Source organism: Vicugna pacos, chromosome 3 (assembly GCF_048564905.1).
Source record: "Vicugna pacos chromosome 3, VicPac4, whole genome shotgun sequence".
Taxonomy (NCBI): Eukaryota; Metazoa; Chordata; class Mammalia; order Artiodactyla; family Camelidae; genus Vicugna; species Vicugna pacos.
Window position 1 is genome coordinate 85,593,817 of NC_132989.1, and position 25,565 is coordinate 85,619,381.

Genomic DNA, 25,565 nt, shown 5'->3' on the forward strand with positions numbered 1-25,565 from the left:
TAAAGGGCATGATAGTTTATTTTAAAAAATTGTACCACTCTGATCATAATGACCAGCATACACATTATGATGGCTTTTCTCTTGGGTATTAACATTGCAGTATGTTTGTATACTGAAATGTTTCAATAGGACCAAGAACGTTAGAGAAATAAAGATCTTAGATGAAAATGAACACTAATAATTCTGGTGTCCTACCCCACAGAATTAATTTAAACCCCTTATGAATCAGTGGCATTATAATGTTATATAGTTATGAAAAATGAAAGTTTCCTTCTAAATAGGCAGCATGAACTTATACTTTCTTGTTCTTTCATCTTTAGTTTTTATAATTTAAGCTATGTCCACCCTGGCCAAAGCACAATCATACAAGACACCTCAGATAATTTCCATGCTACCATCGCACAAGTTTAGTGATTCTCCTTAAAAGAAAAAAAAAAAAAAGTCAAACCACCATCAAACAAGAAGGCAAATAGAACTGATTTTCAAATCATTTGACAAGCATACTGCTTATTTGTCCAATAGACTCAAACTTAAATGCTATAAGTATAATCTCCAAACTTCTGTAATAAAATTAACATTTATATATATGGGTTTTGTTTATAGAACTGCATTTTGCAATCAACAGGAGAAAGTTAACTTTTTAGAGAACAACGTATTTGGTTATAGTTTCACATGTCGGTAGTAGAGACAAAGCCACATGATGTTAAATCTGGCTCTAAGTTACCTAAGGTATAAAATTTTGATCAAAATTATGATACTCTGATCTTAAAAATTCAACCCATGTGGGATTACTTTTTAGAGTAAATGTGCTGTTGAGTATTCACTTCAATAACCTTCTCTTTGTATGACTACCTGCAAATTGACCCTTTTCTTTTAATTAGTGTGACTCACTAACATTTCAAACTGACCTCTTTACTTCCATGTTACCATTTCAATACCCAGGGATTTCTGAGGCAGCATACGTTTGACTTCATCAAAAACAGTAGATACTTTAATCTTTCAGTGACAATTTTTAAATCTGTAAACTCAAGAATCACATTACTGAGCTCAGCAACTATAAAAACGTTGAGATTTTGGTGTTTCAAGCCAGAACCTCTTTGTGCTTTTTAAATTAAGCTGCTTTTGAATCTTTTTTGGTATTTATTAGCCATTTGTTTTTCCCTTATAATAATAAAAGAATATACTCAAAATAATTTTAAAGGTTAAATGTCCTGGGGGCTTACCAATACTTTAAAAAAATTACTTTTTTCCGTCAGCATTTGGAATAGTAGAAATTATTTCTGGTCCCTCCTTAGATCAACCAACACTACTTTTCATCACGTATAACACTGAATTTTACAGACATCCCTGAAAAGTTTTTGATTAAGTAAACGAGTGAATCACAGTGGAGTCTCAATCAGTTAACAGTGTAGATCCATTAAAAAAAAAATCATACTGAATATTAAAAGAAAATCTTCAAGCTAAAAAAAAAAGAAAGAAAAACAAAGGAAAAGAAAACCCTCCTAAGAAACAAAACTGAGTGTGTGTCGTCACTGATTCTGTGCTCATGTCCCCAGCTGATTAGACTCCTTCTCCAGGTTATAAGACATGTTCGACTCCATCTCCACGCCAAGTCTCCACGACACCTGAGTGAAGAGGCTATGCTACTGTAGCATCTAAGGGAACAGAGTGGCACCATTTCTTCCCTAACAGACACTATATCCAAAGATGAGCAGGCGTCTCCCTCCACTGCGCTCACCAGCGTGTATCAGAAGACAAAACTCGCTGGGCAAGCTGATGACAGCTGATCCTCCCAGCCCGCCCCCAGCGCCAGTAGGAGGTTCCCGGCAGTTTGTCATTATGTACACTGGCCTTTCACTCTTTCAATCAGAAAAGTTGTGGTTACTTTAAAATAAAAGAAAGAGGGGTGGGGGCGGGGTGCAGAAATGAAAAACCAAGAGTCTAAAGGCACAAAGTCGCATAGCTGCTCTAGTTGGAGTTTGTAAACAGAGAACAGGTTGAATTTCGGTAATCCCAATCTATGAGAGTAAAAAGGCATCCACAGCAGGCTTTTACCCAGCCAGCTTCTTTGAGACCCTTCATGGGTTTTGAGGTCTACAAAGTATGCACTAAAATACCCATACTTCAAAAAGCAATAAGGCAAATAGTATAATCATTATTCCAAAAGTTACAATGGTAGTGTAGTCATACATAGTATAATTTAGTTACAATGTGTGGTACTGTTTCTATTATATAACCATATTAACTGTTTCTTTCCTACAGAATTATATATTCAGCCGAGTTTCAGTTGAACACAAAACCATCCTTGTACCACTGCTGATAGTTGGCAATAGCTCTTTGATAGCAGTTTTTATTCTGCTGTAGAAATTATCCTTGAACTGAAAAAAAGTCCACAATCCAACAACCAGTCATTAAACACTATCATATTTGTGAAGAGCCTCCTCCAACTTCTGCGTCACTTTTTGGAAAAATATTATTTGTTGTTGTAAGAAATGCTGCATCTGTGATTTAAAGTCTCTTACTCGAATTTGATGGAAATGGTGAATTTCAGCCAAAGTGGCAAAAGAAATAGTGTTACAGCGATCTTGAATGCCATCAGCCTTTTGGACCTCCATCTTCCCTTCTTCCACGTGTCGCCTACTCTCCTTTACTTTGGTAAGAGCTCCTGTAGTTTAAAAAAAATAATAATTAAAAAATATACGTATCCCAGTGGTATAGCTATGTAGTAAGCAGAATCTTGGGCATTATAAATATTTGCCTAAACTATTTTAAAGTCCTCTGGAATTTAAAGGGATGACTGTAATTACGTATTTAAAAAGAAGAAATCTGGCAAAGTTTCTGAAAAACACCTCCATTACTGCAATTTCACCTATTAAAACTAGGTTTTGCCACTGACCAAAGAGCGACAGTATGTTTCATCTCTTCCAAGTAAAGTTACTATATATAAAAGATAATAAGGAACTGTCCTTAAAAAGACAAACCAAGAAACTCTGCATTTTTAACATTCTTAAGAAAAAGGATGTGACACCATTACATGCACGCATATTAAGAGAATTATCTATAAAAATAATAACCCACAGAGGATACAAACCCACTTCCTGGGAAAGTCTCACTAAAGAATTACTGTCTAAGACTCCAGAACTAGACACTAAAACATGTTAGCACCAACTCAGCTTGTGTTTTCATGCTGTGTCATGGAGGGGGCTTGGCGATGCTGCCAATCTACAGCTGGAGGCCGCCCTCACTGTGGTGGCCCAAGCTTGTGTCTCGCTGGCAGTGAAGAGGGGATACTGTGCACATGCCTGATTCGGACTCCACATTCTGTCAGGAGACCCATACCTGGAGCACGAGGGCCCTTTGAAGTAAGAATTTGCCTCCTTTTCGTTAGCAGCTGTAAAGACCTGAGTTTTGGGTCTGCTTTATGATGGCCAGGGAATGATGCCAGAGGTACCAGAGTCTCTAGTCAAGAAATGTCACCAGAGGGTGTGTGCAAGGGGGAGGGAAGGGGATGGCCACTCTGGCAGGTGCCACAGGAGGGCAGACCCTCCACCAGAAGCATAGCCACGTGAAGACACAAAAGGCTGAGGATGTTTGGGGGAAGGAAAAATAAAGACCATACATGGGTTCTCAAAAATGAATGATGATAAAGCTCTTATTATCACTTGAGCACAGCCAGCTCAAGGATTCCGATTTCCTGATTCCACACTGCACCCATTCTACTAAACCATGATGAAAGACAAGAGAGAGAACACATCTAGAACCCCTGGCTTGGCTGTCTGAGGACATGGTGACGGGAAAGGCAGCCTGTTTAGAAGGCAGTGGGGACGCTGAGCAGCTTTGTTCTGGAAATGTGCACTTTTAGCCAGTGATGAAATGTACAAGGGGAGAAACCCTATTTCTAAATTTCTTCAAATTTACAAAATAATACAGGGTAAACTTAGTATTAAATAAAATGCTTAGAGGTTAAACAGTGTGTTTTTGTGTGTGGGGGGGCACAGCTCAAAGACCTGAGAAATTAAAACCTACCAGTAACAAATGTTAAAGATACACACTTACATACGTGTCTGTATTTTCATTTCTTTATTCTAAAAGAGATCTTTACGTGACAAGCAGGAGAGCCCTGGAGCAGAGAGCACCCTGCTTCCCTGTGGCTCCACAGCAGCGATGTGGGGTCTGCTCCAGAGAAAGCTGTTTGTGCTAACACAGCTACAGAAGACCCCTGTTTCACACCCTGAAGGAGTGCGGCCCTCTTACCACTTCCCCCAGAGCGCACAAGACACGGAAGCACTGAAACTTGCCTGCTTGTGGTCTACATTAAACAGAGAAAGAGCGCTCCCCCTCAGCAAGAGGTAACAGTAATTTCTTGTAGCAAATTTATGTTCATTACATCTGTACAACTATCGCTCACAATTTACGTACAAACACTGAAATTGAAGAGACCAGGAAAGCATATGAGACAGAAAAAAAAAACCATACAGAGGACTGAGAACATAAAGTTATGAAATATGTATTTTAAATGGCTGACAGAGAACAGGAAGTCAAGAGAGCAAAGTCCCCGCGATGCCAGGGCCCGCTGTGGGAGCGCCCAGGGCAGGCCCGCGGCACCCGGCCCGCTCAGCCCCTCCGCGCATCCGTGGCCTGGATTGAGGGCCTGCTGCCAGTAGTGCTTGTTTGAGTTGCTGGAGTCCAGCGAAGAGGAGCTTGGAAACCTCACCCCGAGCTCCACCAATGTCAATGAACTTGCAGCTTGTAAGACCCCAGATGAGGTCATTGTATTCTTAGAAATGACATTCTGTTACATAGAACTGCAGATGTGCACCTATAAAAACCAACTTAAAGATGAGTAAGTCTGAAGGTTTCACACCTTCTATCACAACAGCCTACATCTCTCTGGGGCCTAAAGACTCTTTGGCATTTGACACCTTTGAGCTTTCTGAGTGTATAGACTGAAGGAGTGGAGAATTTAAGACTCACTTTTCTCCCAACTATGAGTTTATTTTACTAAGTAACACAGAGCCCCAACAATTGGACTCTGGGGCAAGAATCTCAGTTTCACAACGTTTATGGAGGGCCTGACGTATGGGGCACAGAGCTGGAACAGGGGGATTCACACGCTGAAGTGGTCAAGTCCCCGCCCGAGCTCTCAAGGAAGCTACCTCACAAAGCATACTGAGGACCAGCACACAGCCAGGTCACGTGGAACAGGACCACAGCACGGAATTCTGCACGGGAGTGGAATATGCTTTCTCCAAGAGGATGTGACTGTGTCACAAGGGAAAATGCTCTGGGGGCCTGCTACGTGCCAGGCACTGTGCTGAGGATGGGGGGTGGGGATAGGGGTAGATAAACAGTAAATAGTAGCTGCCCAAAATAGTCACAATATACTCGAGGCACTTTCCACGTACCAACTCAAACCCAACTGCAACTTTGCAGCTGACATTACTGCCATTTTACAATAAGGAAACTGAGAAAGCCACCCAACCTCTGTGAGCCTCAAAGTCAGTAGGTAACCCAGTAAGAGGTGGAGATGGGATCTGAGTGCGCAACCAACTTCAAAGCAAACGCTCCAACTCCAAATATTCAGAAAAGAAACTGGAGCCTGAATGGGCAAAAAAAGGAAGGTGGACTCCAGTGAGCAGCATTCTGGGGATAAAGGTGGGCACTGAGGATCAGCTATTCCCTCTCCTCCCCTTGACCCTGGGCCTCCCCACCCCTGCACCAGTGCTGGGCTCCTGCACTGCCCGCCTCCCTCCTCACCTTCCTTCCAGGGCCCCTGACTTTTATTTTGACATGAAATTCAGAAGCCTTGTGAGTATGTAAAAGAAACTCTACAGGTTTTGAAAATTTCCCCCTGGAATCTTACTAACCTCATTCAAATCACTAATTATGCCCGCAAAGGCTTTTAATATTTATAAGATGTCTGATTTTCTTATCTTTGTTATCAACGTGATTAGGGAGCCACAAGACAAAACACTGAAAAGGCAGCACATATTTCAGTATTTTGAAAATCTAAGCTCAAACTTACATAGGGGGAGGGGGCCCTTTCTATCCCTCTCCACCCACCTCCCTCTCCCTCTCTCTTAGATCCTCCTGGAAAATTAAATAAATTAAGAACTGCCCCCAAATTAGTAGCACACAATCTCTTTAGGAATACAAGGATGGGCTTTGTCTCTGTTTACTCTGGTGCAGATGGACATCTCAGAAAACACATTTTTTGTTTTTACAAACTAGGAAGGACAGAACAAACCACTGAGGAAAGTAAGCACCCAGAGGTCAATTTCACTTGGAATTTTGGTTCAACACACACTTAATGCAATTCAAATCCATGCGCAAAATGCATCAGGATTACAGGAGCAGGAAGATAGGATGGGGCATAATATATTTTTGAAAAGAGACACAGTTCCTATTTTAGGGACTCAAATTACTTTTTTGAGGTGACAAGATTTACATGCCTGAAACTATTAAAGAGCTATACAAAACAGCATATGGAGGTATTAAGCAGCATTCTATAAATGTGCAAACTGTGGTAGAAGGGGGTGCTAGGTGTAATCAAGGAAGACTGTCTCCACAAAACTGCACCCATGAATTTAGAGCCAACTTAACAGCAACCTCTTTTAATTAAAATGTAGCTAAACTGATTTCCTCCCAGATCCACCTTCAGAAGAAAGATGATTAACAATAAAACAAGTTGGTAGCGATATACTTTCTGAAAAATCACAAGAGTTCCTGAGCTGAAGAGATAGCAACCGGGTTCTTTCCTAGGAGTACAGCAGCTGGCTGGTCAAGTTCAGGATGACAACCCCGAAGCCCTGCAGCCCCAAGTTCCCCCAAATGTAAGTTACCTCTTATAAACGATCTAAGTCTAAAAAGTGTTATTTCCTTTAAGAAGAAAACCGTTTTGTTTTAAAATATTCCTCTTACAACCTTCTGGTTAGTCTGTGCTATACATTTTAACAAACCGTAAGGGTTTAGTGTGTTTTCCTTCTTATGAGAAAGATAAAGTCAGGTCATTCAGTAAGCTAATAACGGGAGTTAATTAACCAGTTTATTGTCTGGGAGTAAACAGAAAAAAAAAAGTGGCATCCTTTAAACAGCTCAAGCTATCCATCTAATAAACAAACAGCAAAGGTGTTTAAACACCTGGGGAGTGACAAACAACTACTTTCCCTAAAGCTTCCTTCTACTGCACCTCTACCCACTGTACTAAACTCTAGGTTCTCTCAAGACCAAAGTGGGAACATCCTTTCCCAATAGAAATGATGTTACAGACATTGCTTAGATGTAAGTAAAATAGTTTTACTACTAGAACTAGAATTTGGGTTTTATCACAAATCGCTGAGTTCTCACAATTGATCTGCCAAGTCTCAAACTGGGAAAAATCTGTATGTATTTCTACCCTTCACAATTTTTCATATTTAAAATGTTAAATATCATAAGAAAGGCAGAGATAACCACATGTTCAATCAGGCTGAGCCTCTAAGGAGTGAGAGTTAGAGAAAGAGAACTACTAGGGGCAGAGTCAGATCACTACAGGCTTGCTACTTCTAGGATAGCTTTAAAAATTAATTTGTAGCTTAAGAAGCAACTGGAGAGGTACAATGTAACCAGCTGCAGAGCCGTAACAAAACATCACAGCATCTTTTAAATGTTCCCTTAGCTGTACTGTGCTTTTTAACAAACCCAGGAGGAGTGTAAATAAAAGCTAAAAAACATTGTCCCATATCTAAAGAACAAATCGAACACACATTTTTGTCATGCAACCAATACAAAAATAGGCAAAGGTTTTCAAAATCTGTACTTTTTAAGTACTTTAATTAAAAATCTACCCCCCTGCCAGTTCCCTCCTCTCATAAACATCACATTACTGTTTCTTTCAAAACAGAAAAGGAAAATCAAAGAATAAGAGAAAGAAATTATGCAATAAAGCCCAAGGTGAAAAGTGATTGCTACTGGATTAAACAAAAGTCCCTGTAATACTCATGGATAGGGCAATAGTTTTAAAATGAAAGAAAATTAAAAATAGGAGGAATCAGAGAGAAACACATTTAAAATGGGAATATAAGCACATAACCATGGAATTTTTCTCAGGCTAACAGACAGACATATGGACTAACATACGGGCCGAGTAGGATTTTATTATGAAAAGAAAATGTAGACAAGTATTAAATTCTGACATTAAATAAGAAGGGGCTGACAATACAGAGTAATAAGTATATTCTTCATTTTAAAAAATAACCAATAACAAGACAAAATAACAAGAAGGTACCATGAAATGGTGTAGTCTCCCCACGTTATACAGCTGAAAGTAAATTCTTAAAGTGTATCTGAAGTACAGGAAAAAGTATTGATGAAAGTGGGGCAATATATTTCCACTACATCCATGACTGTGCTCCCAAGTGGGCAAAAGTAACCCAGCTACCCTCCAGGATACAGGGCTGAGTCGGATTTCTGTGGGGGAGGCAGAAAGGAACACAGATGCACCCCCTCCTAAAAAGGCTTACAGGCTAGGAAGGAACTGTCAGCAGAGCACTCAATCTAATTATTTAATTAGTTGGGCAAATTATTAGAATTTCTCCACAGGATAGGAAGTTCACCCAGGAACTGATCACCCTAAACCTTTATTCCAAAGGGCAGAGGAGGAACCCCAAAGACTTCCTTCTCATTCATCACTCCATCCTGACAAGGTACCCACTGGGGAAGCTGGGTGCTGATTCCAAGGTGAGAAGGGCAGAGGTGGGTCCCAGATTTTTTTTTTTAACGTGCTATAAGGGCCTTAGAAAAAATTTTGGTCTAGTTCTCTGAATCTCTCTAGCAAGAGGCTAAATGACTGGTCCAATGTCCCACAGCTAATTCCTGGCAAAGAACTCGCCCTTCCCACCTGCCTGCCAGCTCTGTCAATTTCCATCCACATTCCCTGCAGGGCCTCTGCTCCACTCTGTTAAAAAGGGTTCTTCTCTTCCCACGTCTGGAGAGGTAAAAGGAGAACTAAACCAGTGTTTCAACTCTGCTTTAGGACCTGTTTTTAACAAAATCTCCTGGACTCCTTTGGCATTTTTAGCTGACTGTACATGCAGAATTCCTAACAGGTTCGTTTTTATCGTTACTGCAATTGCCCAGGCCCAAAGAGAGACACTTTGCCCCCTTCCCCGTCATTAAACCCAGAAGAACTCATATCCCAATTTCACTCCTACCCCCTCCAACCATTTACTTGGTATCTTATCAAAGTGAGCCACCTTGCAGAGTTTTAAAAGACTGCTCAGGCTGGAAGGAGCATCCAAGTTCACAATCCACATGCACTCAATTTTAGAGGAATGATATCATGCATGTTTGGGACAAACACAAAATAATTAAACATAAAGAATTCAATCACATGACAAGGTTCATTAAGGTTATAACTTTAAATGGCTCAAACTCAAACAAACTCATTTTATAGATGAATTACAATCCAGGAAGTCAGCGTTCTTTTTGAAAGCGTCACATTACTTACACAGCTTGCCATCAATAAAACTGTTCAGGAAGAATTTCAGTGCCATTTTGGTTTTTCTAAAATGACAGCAGTGACACTCTGGTGTCATGGAGTCAATCAGCACACATTAAAAACCCGCTGTGAACTAAACTATAGCACACCAGCAAATGCAGTCACATTACCCTAAACTCTTCTATATCATTTCCTTCTGATTTACAGAGAGAAATCACTTTCTTGGCAACTTCTGACCCAACAAAATGAGGCAGGGGGCAAAACAAACAAATAAACACACAAACCACTCCCCCAACCCCCATGGAAGTGCCTCAGGCATTTTCACCAGGCAGGGCCCTAAATGCAGCTGAAGAAGTTGTCTGGCCTCCTTTCAGGTTCCCTGGTTAAGCCCCTCTCCCACCTCCTCAGGGCCCCTGCACTTGTTGGCTGCTCCGAGGCTCCCAACCCACCAGTTTCTGCAACCGAACTTTGCCTTCCTTTCCTCAACCAAATCTCTTCTCAGTAGGCTCTCTCTGTCCCTCCTCAGACCCAGTTATACAAAAGGCCCAGTCACTAAGCAACAGGGATCCAAAGGCTACATTTTCTCCCTTAAAAAAAAAAAAAGCAAGCACTTTATTTAATTTTGAAATCATAAATGTGCCAAAAACATTAACTGGATTTTCTGTCTTCCCAGGGCCCTGCCCCAGAAAACCAAAGTTCTGGTGTGAGGGACAGACAGGAGACAGGCTGAATGGCACAGAGACAGCTGCACAGAAGTTGCCCAAGACTCTACTAGACCTGTTTTTCTTCATTCCCTTGTACATGTAAAATGTTGAAAGAAAATGCTAATTTGGTCAACGTGGCCTATTTCACGCTCATCCTCTCATCACTGGTACCCACACCCTCTGGGTCCCTGCTACCACCCCACTAACTCCTTCCCCTCCCCTTTCTTTCCTCCCTTTGGTCTCCACCCACTCATTTGTTGATTCCCCCCTCCCCTCTCTGCTCCAACATTTACTTTTTGATTTTTTTTTAAATAAAACATCTCAAAAACTACAGGTCAACATCCATGTAACAGAGAGAGGTAGGATGGCCATCCATCCAGGCAAAACAGTTCCAGGTGAGCACCTGCTCTATGCAAAGCTGTGGTCTACACCCTGCATGCCTCGTTTTCTTCTCTTTAACCTCCAAAGAAAAGCAATTCATTTCCAGAGGTGGACAGGAGGCTTAGGCAAGGTTCATAGCTTTATTAAAGGTGTCAGCTGCACATGAACCTGGGTCCACCCAACTTCCCAGCCCACGCAGTTCCCTGTACCTGCCTGACTGGGGCTGCCTCAACCCTGAGATCTCCAAGCCCCATGTACCAGCCCCAGGACACAGTGCACCACGCCAAGCCCTCCAGAAGCCTCATCTCAGGGATAAGCCACACATGAACCACCTCTCGGCCCTCAAAATTCTATTCTGGCATCTAGTCATACTAAGTGGGCTCCAGATTTGGACTGCATTAATCAACTCTGGATGGCACAAACAGTACTACTGAACTCAAGTTCAGTGAAAGCAACTTTTTGAAGGGACTAAATGTCCCTAAAGCCAAGAACTATCAAAATTCAAAGATATAATTAATTTAAAATTCATTTTCAATTCACAAAGAGATCTTTTGAGTCATTTTCAAAGGAGGGAAAAAGTCAGAACAAGGATAGTAAATTGCAAAAAAAAAAAAAACCCAAACCACCCAGTAACAACAAAAAACCTGGTTGCTTCATAATGAAAAAGTTAATCACTTAAAGAATTCAGGCTTTGAAGCTTGGTTTGGTCCTGAAGGTAGCATAAGAAGTAGTTTGTTCTAGGTAAAAAGCCTTATTATATTCTAATTAAGCAACCCTTATAGCTCCTTTTGGCAATCACCAAAAGTATAAGGGCAGAATGACATTTAGTATGAATGAAAGCATTCACTTGAGTTTACAACATCTTAATACACTTGATTACTTTTACTCACTATGTACATACATTCATATAGCTCACTTTGTTGCAAAAATAAAGAAAGAAACCACATGACTATATCTCTTGTGGTTTATTTGGTAAAACAAGCTGTTCATTGCCAGGAAATTTTATATATAATAAAGGTTCTTGTGTTTCAGCTTGTACGTAATATTAAATACATGATAAAGATACTAAAGTAATAGATTCAAGAGAATTCTGTAAACTTTGTGTGTTTTTATTTCAGAAGAGTCTGGATATGATGGTGAAAATGTTAATTTGTCTATGGCCAAGCAAATATAAAGACTTTAAAATTTGAGGATAGGAAAAGAAAAGCATGTTATCATTTTTTTCCTTAAAGATTTTATACCCACAGAATCGTAATAAAATAAGGTAGAAAAACTATCCTTAATAATCATGAACACAATAAAACCTGAAAAAACAACTGATGTTGTAAAATAGAGTCCATGTAATGGTTTAAATTCAGAGAATACTGTTGGCAGCTGAGGTCTACAGTTCACAGTTCCTAACTTCCTATTTCTTTTGTTTCCACATGTGCATGAATATCAGTCTGTACAAATAAAGCGGCATGAGATATGTCTGCAAGCTGCCAGCACTCTGGATTTCAATGACCTTTGACATACAACAAAACATATTTGGACCTAAGAGAAACGTGAACTCTGGAAAATACCTTTAACCAAAGGTAAAATCTTAGTTTCTTTTTTTCTTTTCCCTGGGAAGATAAAGGGAGGCCCAAGCTAAGATAAATCTCACAGGCCCCTCTACGCGGGTCAGGGAGAGAGTGAGGTAGTCCTTCAGAAGAGAAACCAAGGAGACGTGAGCTACATGCCCAAAAATCAGGATTCCTGATTACCACAAACGCTTCTGAAAGTTGAAGTTAGTACTACAGTTGGAAGAATATTTTCAAATAATCTATTTCCTGCTTTCAAGTATTATTCCTAAGTGATGTCTAGTTTTTAACTTCAGAATTGTAATGATAAAGGGGGAGGGTAGAGCTCAGTGGCAGAGCGTGTGCTTAGCATGCATGAGGTCCTGGGGTCAGTCCCCAGTATCTCCATTAAATAAATAAACCTAATTAATGCCCCCCTCCCCAAGTTACTTTTAAAAAACAGAATATAATGGTACACCCTGGTGTCACAAACTGCTGCCTGGGCTATGGTGGCATCACGTGGTGAGCAGCAAGGCACTCATCACTCTCCTCAGTGCTGGTGGCTGTGACCTTTACAACCAGCACTTTGCGTCACTTTATGATCACTAAGCTTTGGGGACAATTCCTAAATCAGCTGTTTCAAACTTAAGAACACTCTTGACCCTGGGGTTTTCCTGCTTCCTCACACTGGCAGAGACCAGGTTTCCACTGGCTATGAGTCTTCGCTTTGGCCACATCTGACTTCCCGAACTAGTCATAAATAACCAACTAAAGACACAATAGAGCACCTAGAAATATATTATTTTAAAATGCACATGAAGTACAACTCATAAAACACGTTGATATTTATTAGTATTTAAAGATGTCTTATCACACGCAATAGGTGGCTTTTGTGAAAATCATAAATGTCAATATAACTAAATATAATAAAAGGCTCAGAAAATAGGAGTTCTAAGACTCCCTTTGGCCCCATTCCTTCTCTTTCCCTCTAATCCTCCTTGTCTTAACCTGCCTATTTCAATTCCTGGCATCAATACTTTCTGTCATCCAATCTTAAAGCTTCAAAGGGAACTCTAGATGCCTTGGGAAAGCCACCCCTCACCCAGTCTACCCCTCTGCCTGCCAAGTGTCTCCAGTTCACCTGCTCTTCCCAAAGCCACCCTCGAGCCCAGTCTCCTCTGACAGCCTCTGCACATCTGCACTCAGCCAACAAGAGCAGCTTCCTGGGGTGAGGGACACCTCTAAGAGCTCACAGTTAGGTTTCTGGGGCTCACCTCCTACCTGCAAAGGGAGGATCATGAGAATTTACCTAAAAATCTCCCAAGAGATTTAAGTGGATATAATGCATAGAAAACATGAAGTACTGTGTCTGGAACACAGAAAGTCCTCAAAGTATGTCCGCTACTCTCATGATTCAGACGTCACTCTTCAGTTTCAAACCTTTAACAGCTGTTGACTGACTGTAGAATAAAACTCAATTTTCTAGCAGCACACATACTACTTATTGTAGCAGAAAGAGTACTGGTCTCAGGTCAAGGCAAAAAAAATGAACTCAATTCCTGGGTCTCCTTATTAGCTGTGTGAGCGTGGAAATCACTTTATTTCAGGAAGCTTCAGTGTTCACAGGTACCCAGTGGGGGAGTTAATAGCTATCGTGGGTTGAACAGTATGCCCACCCGTCTCCAAATTCACATGCACTTGGAACTTATGACTTTCTTTGGAAACAGGGCCTTTGCACATGTAAGTAGTTTAGGTGAGTCACACTGGATTAGGATGGGCCCTAAGTCCAACGTGATTAGTATACTTAAAAGGAGACAAAGAGACAGACATACAGGGCAAACACCAGATGAAGATGGAGCAAAGACTGGTGTGATGCGTCTACAGCCCAAAAACAGCAAGGACTGCTGGCCACCATCAGAGGCTGCAAGCGGCGTGGAAGGATCCTCCCCTAGACTCTTTGGAGGGGGCGTGGCCTTGCAGACATGTCCTTCATTTTGGACTTCTAGACTCCAAAACGGTGAGAGAATTTCTACTTCTTTTATGCCACCTAGTTTGTGGTAATTTGTTACAGCAGTCCTAGGAAACTAATAGGATAGCTAATAATGAATGCTTAAAGACATCTGCTTAACTTAAAATGGTTAGGCCATGTTACGCACAAGGAAACCGAGGCTGGGAGAAACTGCTGGTGGGAACTCAGCCCCGTGTGGCTGTAGTCCAGGCTCACAGCCCTGTGCTGTCACACCCGCTCCTGAGTGGGGATGGACTCAACGGACTGACTGCCCAGAATATTGCTGCTCATGCAGTCAGCACTCCCAGACGGCAGGCGGCAACAGCTGCACACGCGCCAGCTCCCTAACCTGCCTGACCTCCAAGTCAAAGGTCAGCAAACACTTTCTTTTAGAGTCAGATAGTAAATATTTAATGCTTTGCAGGTGGAGGCAAAATCAAGGCTTATATAACCATTAAAAACGGAATTCTTTGCCATAAAGAAGCAGATGCCTGGGTAGGTCTGGCCCGCAGCCTGTAGTTGACAGACTCTGGCCCCATATCCAAGCATCTCTGCTGGTAGCTCCACAGGCTCTAGCCTATGGGTCATTTCAGACTCCTCCCTGTCCCATATTCCACTCCTGTCAGCAAACAGTCCCTTCTGCCTCCTCCTCCCCACCCTGACAGACACTGCCTCAGTTGAGGATTTCACCCAGTCCTGCCTGAATCAATGCAAGAACTTCCCACCATGCCCCACCCTGAGCCACCCTTCACACCTGTCACCAGGACCTGTCCATCTCAAGGGCAGGCCTGACCACATCAATACCTGTTTGATCTTCTGTGATCATCTCCAGCAGCACATGAAAATCACGCAAGGAGTTTTCTAAGAACACCAATGTCCAGGCCGCATATCCCTGACACTCAGATTCAACAGATCCAGGTTGAGGCCCCTGTACAGCTGCAACCACTCCAAGGCTGACTGTAACAGGCAGCCAGGAGTTAGTCCCTCATTTCTGTACATATGGTTCCATCTGCCCCGAATGCCCTTCCCCACTCTGCCTACCAGGCAAACTTCCAATGGCTTCTCAAAACTCTGCTTAGGCTGAGGCTGGGAGAAGCCACTCCTGAACTCTCCCACCCACTCCCCATAGTTAACCAGGCCTCCTCTGTCCTACTTCACACCACAGCACGGGCCCATGACTGTATGTGTTATACTGTGTGGTGACAGCTAACTCACCTGTCAGGCTCCCTTGCTGACTTGAGCCCTGGGCATGCAGCGCCTCAGCTTTTATACACCTTAGCAAACCTATCCTAAAGCAGTCCCAAGACCAACCATGCACTTTCCACCCACATTCCTCCATAAGTCAAAATATGACCATCTTTCAAAGGGGAAACCAGTGCTACCACCCCAGCCTCTAACATAACCGATGACTCTCCATCCTCTGGACTCCCACACACTCTTAGTATCTAGGTACTAAATTAGGTCCACCTCCTATTTCAGTTGTCTGCGCACACATGCTCCTTCCCTCACGGAACCGAACCTTCCCTGAGGGCAGGTACCTCCTGCTCAACACCCACGCTCAATGCATTGTGCATCCAAGTTGTTCAGCAAGGTGATCGCACTCTCTGAATCATATGCTTTCGTTAAGCAAAAGGGACCCCAATAAAATTATTGTAACAAAAGCTTACCAAAGGGGAAAAGAAATGTATGCTATATAAGCTTAAACACCCAGAATCTATATAAAGTGAAATCACGAGGTATATAATATTAACTTTGCTGACATTTCAAAAATAAAGCATTTTCAAACTTCCTCACCTCTCCCCAATGAATTCTGGAAAGTCACTTCGTAGATCCACATGTCTAAGACTTTAAGCCACTCACATTAGTGACCCAGAAAACATACCCATAAAACATATCCAGATCCTATCTTTATTTCCTGCCCACTTTTAAACCCTGTTATCCATCATCATAAATATAGAAAAACAAAAACATTCTATAAAGCACAAAGAAATCTATTTCAAAATCAACCAAGAAGTACTTACTGAATGCCTACTTCATTAATTCAACAAGCGTTCATTAAGCACTCTGCACGTACATAACAGTGGAACTTCATACTAGAGGAACATAAAAACATGACCCCCACACCCTAACTGAGCAATGTATAATCTCTGGCACCCCAGTTAGCATTCTATTCAGCAATGATGACTTGGAAAAGGACTGGGACCAGTGCCCCAAGTGGGATAATCTAAGGAAGGGAACTTGATCTGAGGCTTGACTGCGTCTGCCTGTGCTGGGTGGGGGAGACGCAGACAAAATGCAGGAACCTGTCAATCTAAAATGATTAGACTCAAGTCCTGATGTACCCATCCCAGTGACTTTGCTCTAGCTGTATCCTCGGCCTTGAAAAGCTCTCCCCGATACCTGTCTGGCTAACTCCCTCACCTGCTCCAGGCATCTGCTTAAATCTCACTTCAAGAGGCCTCAATGATCATCCTTTTTAATACAAACCTCCTTCTGCCCCCTGCCTCCCATGCCCACTTGTCCTGCTCCACTTTTATTTCTTCCACTAAAGCATACCGTATGCCAACATACATTATAATTACTTACTGTGTGTTTTTCATTTCGTCTCCACCATGCTAGAATGTAAACCCCACAAGGGTGGTGATCTTTTTTTGACTACTGATGCAACCTTAGCATCTTTAACAGTGCCCGATCCATGACGGGTACTTACATACTTGTTGAATAAAATCAGGTTTATCTTTCAGAGGATCCTATGAATAAATCTAATGATTTTAGTTCTCCTCCCTATAACCACTGTCTCCTTCCTTATCTGCTAAATAACACAAAATTTCTTTATCAGAAAAGTCAAATCACAGTGAGAGATACAAAGTTCTAAAAAAAGTGTAGAAAGGACATGTGGACTAAAACTCACTCATACTAAAGTATAACCAAGCTACAAACACAAGATCAACAATTCAAGACTGTTTCTACTTCTGGAGAGGAGACAGCATTTAGAACTCAAAGTGAAGTTCAGTTTGCTGGAGGGAAAAAAGCCCATCAGATTTTCTCTCTTTGGTGGCCCTGTTAATTACAGCCAGGAAAGTGGCTCCAGTGGCCCCACAGCCTTGGCTTTGGAACCTCTGGGCACTCTCACCCAGACAGGAGGCCAGGCAGTCATCACTTGTACGTGTGCAGCACCTGGTGGGGCAAGCCCTCGATACACATTTGCTGAACTGAACTAAAAGTGCATGTATTTTCTTTCAGGTCAACTGATAAGATTTTCACACTCCCAGATTATGTAGTCACATAAGAAGATAGAACGATACTGAAACCAGCCTGAAATAACATGTAAATGTTCACTGTATACTTAAGAGGTATTTTATTTTCAGTGCAGGAATGATGCTATTTTTAACAAGTCCACCAATAAAACGATACCTAGAAAATCACGAACCTCATATTTACAGATGAGGGAACTGAAGCTCAAAAACAGCAGAGCTTTGTGCAAGGATACAAGCAATGTGGAGGAGGGGAGAGGCTGACAAGAGAATTTACAGAGACTCCTTAATGTGAACTGCAACAACTGGGGACTCCAATGACACCGACACTTATTCCTCTGTTACCACTTCTTCAGGTGTGCAGTACAGGACAGCCACATTACAATACAATACTCAACTGCTATACCGATGACTCCATGGGGTTTTATACCTTTGCCTGCAATTCTGGCAGTATTAGGCCACCAGGAGGGATGACAAGATCACTGGGATGGTCTTTTAAAGGAAAGGCCTCCCATTTTAAAAGTACCTTTTTACTTTTCAAAATCAAGTATTGAGGGAGTAGCTACTAAGAACCATAACATTTAATAACTTGATGACCTCACGAGGAAGTGTTCCCACTTTGTTAATGAGAAAACTGAGGCTGAGAAAGGTTAAAATAGCTTGCCCAAAGCTCCCCTCACATTAGCGCACTGGTCATCCAGATGCCAGGCCCACAGCGATGAGATTGCCCGTGGGGCTGGAGGTAACTGAGCTCCCTGTCAGGCTCAGTCCAGCCCGTTCTCCCCTGTGCAGCCAGGGGGCTCTCAGCAACCTGGCCCACAGCTTCTCCTCCACTAGTCAGAAAACTCAGTGAGGATCTGAGTCCTGTCTGTCCCTCCTGCAGACATAAGTCTAGTCTGTGCTCTATCCGTGTGGGATGACAGATAGGACAGGTCTTCTGCGTACAGTCTCTCTAAAGAGAGCTAAGCATTACCGTGCTATTTGTGTGTGTGAGAGAGAATCATAAATAGATGGCAAATTAAATCCAACCTAGTATTGAACTTTGGTTTTAAAATACTTTGAGAGACAATACAGCAGATTTTTCTTCAGCCTGAAGAGAAGGAACATAGTTTAAGGGAAGTGTTGTGTTTGTAAGGGAACAGAACTTCTCGGTTGTCTGGATTCCACACAGTGTTTCGAAACCCAAAGATGACCAGACAGGAGCCCATGCAGGTGATGCTTCTGAATAAAGAGGGAAGTTCAACTGAGTCCACGAATCCTCAGAAGACCGTGAGTGGGGGTGTGGGTCCCTGCCTCCTGTGGGTGATCAGCCTAACAGACTGGGCTTTCTGGTGTGACTGAGGGCTTCATGGATCAAAAAAGTCTGGAAAACCAATGACAGGGTGACGTGAGCAGTGTCCCCACCTGGGTCATGACCAAGACTGTCAGCAGCCAGTCACACTGACATTTCAACCAAGGAATTCAGTCATCTACATCAAAAGCCCGAAAGATAACCTTGTTTTCACTAAGAAAATACAGATTGGGAGATTGGACCAAAGATTAAGGCTAGAACTGAAGTCTACTTGAAAAGGAGTTGGGGTGGAAGCAGGGGAGAGGAGAAATGGGTCCAATTAAAGCAAAAAAGATGAATGACCTCGGTTTCTAGCCCAGAGATTTCAAAATAAGGATGAGTTTGTAAACAGCCCGCTTATTAGACCTCTTCTCTGTATTCTGGCACCACCCTCTCAGGGCTATTTTTAGCCACAGGAGAACAGGGAGCAGAGAGGGACAGGCTTACAGTGGCCCAGCCTTACCTCGGTGCCCTGCCGGGACTCGGCTATCTTTAATTACTGTCGGGGGGACACCAGACTGACCCTCCATGTGGTGAAACTCTATCCCAAAAGACTGGCTGACCCGCTCCTGGTGTACCATTCTGAGGTCCAGGGGCTGTTTCTGTTGAAAAGAAGGATCCGTCTGGAACATTTACAGAGGACAGAGAGGGAGAGCCTGCACGTTTAATTTACAAGTACACAAAATAGGATCGCCTGCTCATTTGTCTAGTTCTGCATCCCCACTTTACCCACTTAGACTACATTTTACCAACCAATCACTTTTACATGATTTTACCTTTTCTCTGGAATACAGTTTTCCTTTAAGTGACTCCCTCTGGCTATCTAGTCCATATTCATAAACAAAGATGAGACCAACATTTCTCACCATCTAACGTTACGGTCTCTCCCTTTCACAATATTCCCCGAGAGATAAGCCTAAAGCTTTTAAACAACCACAACTCACTAGCATCCAGAGTAAGCTTTATTAAATATTACAGATTAGTCATATCTATGGAAACAGAACTGAATATGCTAAGTGACTGATGGTGAAATATATTCTATGTACCACCCCGCACTCACAAGGTCGACATTATAAAGGCGTGAAGAGGGAGAGGATAGAAGACTGCCATTTCAAGGAAAGAAAATCAAGACCACAGGGTTACAAAGCTCATCGTCACTGGCAGATCTGGGCAGGCTGGCTAGTCAGGGATCAATGAACTGCCCATGAACAAAGAATTTAAGGGACTCCTGTGACGACAAAGTAAAATAGGAAGAAAATTTTAAAAGATTGTGAATTCCATCTTCTGTACTTCAGGCTACAGCAAACTGCCTTCTTCGTTCACTCAACTCCACTAACTGAAATAGGTCTGTTTATCTAAAACTCCATTGGTTGATGAAAAAAAAAATCAGAAATCTAGCATTCTCTTTTTGTTAAAGGAAACACATGGCTCTATTCACTTTTGCAGAAAGTACTTATACCGAAACTATTGAGTTAAGCGATGGTTGCAGTACTAAGTACAGTCAGAAAAACGCCACTCAACCACATGAGAGCATTTGGGTTTTCACCCTCATTCTGGAGCTGATTCCTCACCAGCCTCAGATGTCCGTCCTAAAACCAGCAGTATTTACTGAATGGGACTGCAAAGCAGATGGACGTCTTCAGACTGCAGAAGTGTTACTCATTGGTTGAGCGTCTGGTAAGTTGGGGAAAGAGGGATCTAGCAGGACCTATTTCCCCTCCTAGTTTTTATCATTAAGCCTATATGAAGAGGGGATGCGTGAGATGACTGGGAAAAAAGAAAACTATCCGGGAAGCATGTGAAAAGATCATCAGTTTGCTGGAGAAACTGATGACAAGATTGACAGTTAAACTATGGCCAACAGCCCAACACAGCACTGTCCAATAGAACCTTCGGTGGTGATGGAAATGTTCCCTACTTCTGTTGTCAAATATGGTAGCTGCTGGCTATAATGCACACGAAATATAGCTAAGCTAGTGTGACTAAAGAAACTAAATTTTAAGAGATTTTTATTTAATTTTAACTAATTTAAATTTAAATAGTCACATGTGGCTTACAGACCCAGCATCCAACAGCACAGAGCCAGACGCTAGGAAAGCTGGCTGGTAACAGCATTCTCCTGGCTAAGAAAAGGCTCAGAGGAGCCTAATGTTTTTTGCCTTTTCCCCAGGAATTAAGGGAGGGGAAAAAAAAACTAATTAACTCCCCCTTTTTAACTGCTTTAGTAATTAAAAAGCACTTTCTAATCATTTCTGTCTCAACTGAATGTGGGTCTCTTAATAATACGATTTAGAATGTGTAAAATGCAGGCGTGGTGAAACTGCTTTTATCTTACTGTAAACAATGAAAACTTAGAGTTGAAATAACCATTTTGAATTCTTAAAGTTCTCCAAGGTGAAATATAAACTTTGGACCAAACACAATAAAAGGCTGTTTAAATTGCTTAAAGATTTTCACTATCTTTTTTATCTTTTTTTTTTTTTTTTGGTTCTCTTCTCAAGTCACAGTAAGGCCTCTGATACGATTATGCTTTCAGACTTTGGAGGAAAAAACAACCTGTAAACAAAATCCTCAAATGCTCAGAGTAAGAAAGATTCATTCCAACAGCAACCGTATAGTTTGGGGGGGGTGGGGTAGGTCGAGCTGCTCTTTACAACCATAAGTTTTGAACATCTAGAACGTGCTCAAAAAGCTTTAGCCTGGCTAAAGCTCACCTGTATTCCTAAAAATGGCCAACACGAGCATCCTTGATAAACGCTGGTTGTAAACAAATGCCTTATGTGTTAGACACTATAGCTTTAAATAGGAGTTCGTCCTAAAGACATGTCATCTAGGGACACAAGCTCCCTGTACGTTACACACCAAGGCTACAGCAGAAACAAACTACGTTGACTATCAACTGGTGTTTTTTCTGAAGTTCCTAAAGATTATGTTTAGTGCCCTTGTATCGTTTAAACAACATAAAATAGCATTGGCTTTAATGAGGGAAGTTTCTCAAATCCCAATAGGAGGCCATTCGAGTTCTAGGGTTAAAAAAATGAACTATGTACATGGTTTAATAGGCTACAGAGACTACTGCTGTAAACTCAAAATAGATCATCAAGCAAATCCCACACCTTTTCTAATAAATAATTTCAAAGCTGAATGTGTGGTTTGATGACAGTAAAACCAGTGAATGAACTGATGCCACCCTGTAATAGCCAGTCACCTGTGTGTGTCTGCAGGAGTCTGTACCTGGCTCCACCCTTTCAACCATTTACTAACCATTTGCAAAAGCTCACAGCAACATGTAAAAAGGCAGTCAGCCTGGGTCCAGACTGATGTAACACAATGAAATTTAAATGTAAGGTCCTGCATTAAAGGTTCAAAGAGCCAGTCCCACCAGCACCAGCCAAAACGTCAAGGATCTTAGCAATTTTTGAAAAAAAAAAAAAAAAAAAAGAGGACACAGGGAATATAGATGCAGGTTCAATGCAGCCTGACAGCAATAAGGCTGCCCAGATAGCTAATTCAATCTTACGCTGCACTTCCAAAATGCAAACTACTAAGACAGTTACCACTCTCTACTAAAACTAGTACTGCAGGTGTCTGGGGTGAAGCGTTTTAGCAGGGGCAGTGCCACATTCAGAGTGTCTGAAGGAGCCCCCTTTGGTGAGTCAGAAGACTGTCACACTCTTGGAAGGAGAAGGAGAGCAGCAGAGGGGTAGGAAGCTGCTGTCTCCAAAGGTCTGAAGGGCTGACATGTTGATGAGGAAGAGACTTATTTTGTGTGGTTTCAGGGAACAGAAAGAGAATCAAAAGAGGCCTATTTCAGTTCAACACCAGGAATAACATGTCAAAGATCAGGACTGTTCATAATGGGACTCTCCCATCTAGAAGGGCAGTGAGCACCCCACTGCCAAAGGCCAGACCTAATGGCCCAAGCAGGTTTCCACCACCTGACCAAGGCAGATTAGGTGACTCCCTCTTCCCCCTCCCCCACACTGAACAGAAAGCTTTCGCAGGCAAGGCTGCGAAACTTCCCTAACTCCAGCCCCTGCCCATTCTCTCACTGGAGGCATTCTATCAGAATGAAGGTTACTAGGTAAAGTTACTACGGCGTTACTGCTCTAATTTATAATATAAGAAAACAATCTGCAAATTTCAGTGCTTTAACGAAAGTCAGGGACAGTAACGCTACTACTAAAACAAGCTCTGACAGCTGGGCAGCTAATTCACTGGGATTCCACAAACGCTCTCTGACACAACACAGATTCTGTAGTTTCTATGCAGCCTCCTTACATCATTTTCCTAAATAATATTAATTTCAATCGGTCAATAGACTCCAAACTCAAACTGACTGAGCTGAAAGAAACTCATTTTCTGAAAACTTTCTGTAATTAAGTCTTTTATCTCATTTCAGAAAGACTGCAAGAAAGAAGCCTGTGCAGGAGATTCCTAAGCTGCCCCCGCTAATACTCAGAGAACTGACCCTAATTCCTCTACCATTATAAGAACTGAGAGGTACGGTATGGAGGGGGAAAGCTGGACTTAGCTTTATCTGCAGATATCCAGTCTTCCCCACTATTTCCATGCTTCCAGAAGCCCATGGCTATGTGACACTGCAGTGTTCAAACAGATGCCTAACACGGTTTGGGTCCCCTTCTAATTCTACCCTAGACGTAAGATTACAAACTCCAGAAGCTCATTACCTAACTATTTCAACTCTAAAACGACAGCACTGCCATCAAAAGTACTCTCAGAACCTGCTCTGAAGAGCACTCACTTCCTGGAAATACTTTACGGAGGAAGCGACCTGCCCACAATCCAAGCGATGCTGGGGGCACGCCTAACTATCCACATCCCTGCTAGCTTCCCGACCAGTAGGATATTAGTCTGAAACAGACAATGGTATTTCCGTCAAAGTCACCCTTTCAGCCTGAACAACACATTTCACACCATCTGCTCTGAAGGACAGGACTTACCTTTCTGAACGTGGATGATGTCAGGGAAGTTGGCCAGGTGCCCCTGATACAGTGCTAAAAGGTCCATGACTGGGTCCAGGTCCTGCCTGGGCTGCTCGGCGAAGAGCTCGCCGATGGCGTCATAGGCATCTCCGGTGAAGGCGATGGCCTGGTTCAGGCCAGCCGAGAAGGCCTGCTGGTCCAGCTCAAAGGCCTGGCTGAGGCCACGGAAGGACTGGCCCACCTTCTGATACTCCTTCTTGAAGCCCGTAACCTGCTTGCGCGCGAACTCGTTGGCAGTGTGGTTGAGCTGCAGCGCACTGTCGTCCATCTTCTTGGTGAAGCACTTGAAGCCGTCGATCTTGCTCTCCACTTCCTGCAGGTCAAGGGCGGCAGCGGGGGGCGTGCTCAGGGTCAGGAAGAAGTTGGCGCCAACCATCTCATCCTTCTCGGCCTTCCTCTTACCCTGTTTCCAGGCCTTCTCGTCCGTGCTGCTGGGGCACGTCAGGAAGTGCTGGAAGACGTCGCACTGCGCCAGCACAGGGTGGCTGGCCATGTGGTTCATCCACCAGATCAGGCCTTTTCTGCGCTTGGAGATGAAGTCCTCCTCGAAGCGGCCCGTGGCCTGCTTCTCGGGCAGGTGGGGTACCGAGATGACCGGGAACTTCTCAGCCAGGCGCGCGTACAACCAGTCGAAGTGTTTATAGCGCCGGTGCACCGGTACCTGCGTGTGCGTGGGCACCAGCTTGTAGGAGATGTAGCTCTTCATGCCCTTGAACTTGGTCTGCTTGGTGGGGTCGTCAATGGTGCACTGGAAAGGGTAGGGGTTCTCCTGCCACTCAGGGCCATAGGGCCCCAGCACCACACACAGCTTATCTCCATCCTTCACGAAGCCCGATGCTTCGCCGAGCACGAAGGCCTCTCCGCCCGATTTGACGAAGGTGGAAAAGCGGTTGAGGTTACGGCTCACGGTGGCCGAGCTCTTGGCCCCAGACGGGTGGTGCTGCGGAGGCACTGAGCCGCCACGGGAGCCTAGCGACAGGTCGGAGCGTGTGGACAGGCGGTAGCGGCCCGCCGCGCCGACGCCCCCAGACGACGAGCCGTCGAGGTCCGGGTACGTGCCGCTGCCCAGCGCACCCGGCTCGTCAGCCACCGTGGAGCTGTCGTCCCACTCGTCGTCCCAGTCATCGTCGCTGCCCTGGCTGGCCTGGTAGCCGCCGCCGTAGAGCTGCTGCGGCGACGGCTGCAGGGCGCCCCCGCCGTACGGGAAGCCCGCGCCTGGCGGATGGAAGGTGCTCGGCGGCGGCGCCTGCTGCGGCTGCAGCAGTGGCTGGAAGGCATCGGGCGGCGGCTTGAAGGAGGCGGGCGGCGCGGCGGGCAGGGGCTCGAAGCCTCCGGGGGGCACGTTGGCGTAGCGGGCCGGAGCGCCCGAGGCTCCCGGGCCGCCGTCGCCCGCCGGCCCGGGCTCGGGGGCGCGGATCACCTGAACGTACGAGGCTGGGAAGAGGCCGCGGTCCCCGCGACTGTTGACCCCCTCGAGCCAGCCCTCGATGTCCTGCTCACTGCACAGGCTCAGCACCTCGTGCTCCCGCAGAGAGATCTCGCCCGGGTTCTCCGATCTGAAGTCGTACAGAGCCCGGGCGCGCAGAGCCATGGTCCCGGCGCCCCGGCGGGCGGCCCCAGTCTCCTGGAGCCCCGAGCCCGGCGCCCGCCCGAGGGGCCCGCAGTGGTGCCCGCGCCCTGGAGCGCGGAGGGGAGCCCGGAAGGCGGCGAGTATTCCTGGGCTCCTGCTCGCCAGTCGCACCCTCCTCGCCGCTCCGCTTGCAGCGCCGACTGCCGCGCTGGGCCGCCGCCGCCGGCTAGGGGCGGGGCCCGCGGCCTCCCACGTCCCCAGCTGCGCTAATCCACGGCCGAGACGGCGCGCCA

The 25,565-nt window shown here is 44.0% G+C and overlaps 1 protein-coding gene across 2 annotated transcripts; it reads right to left on the minus strand.

Annotated features, from left to right (window-relative positions):
* On the minus strand, nucleotides 1–25,565 carry SNX18 (sorting nexin 18). Of its 2 annotated transcripts, none has more exons than XM_006205989.3 (2): nucleotides 23,661–25,562; nucleotides 1–2,665 (listed from the first exon to the last, which is right to left on the minus strand). In XM_006205989.3, the coding sequence occupies exons 1-2, from the start codon at nucleotides 25,291–25,293 to the stop codon at nucleotides 2,412–2,414; spliced, it is 1,887 nt and encodes a 628-aa protein (XP_006206051.2). In that variant the 5' UTR covers nucleotides 25,294–25,562; the 3' UTR covers nucleotides 1–2,411. The 2 variants fall into 2 exon arrangements, with proteins under 2 accessions (XP_006206051.2, XP_072814799.1); XM_072958698.1 differs by lacking the exon at nucleotides 1–2,665 and adding an exon at nucleotides 19,181–19,298 and having other exon boundaries at nucleotides 23,661–25,565.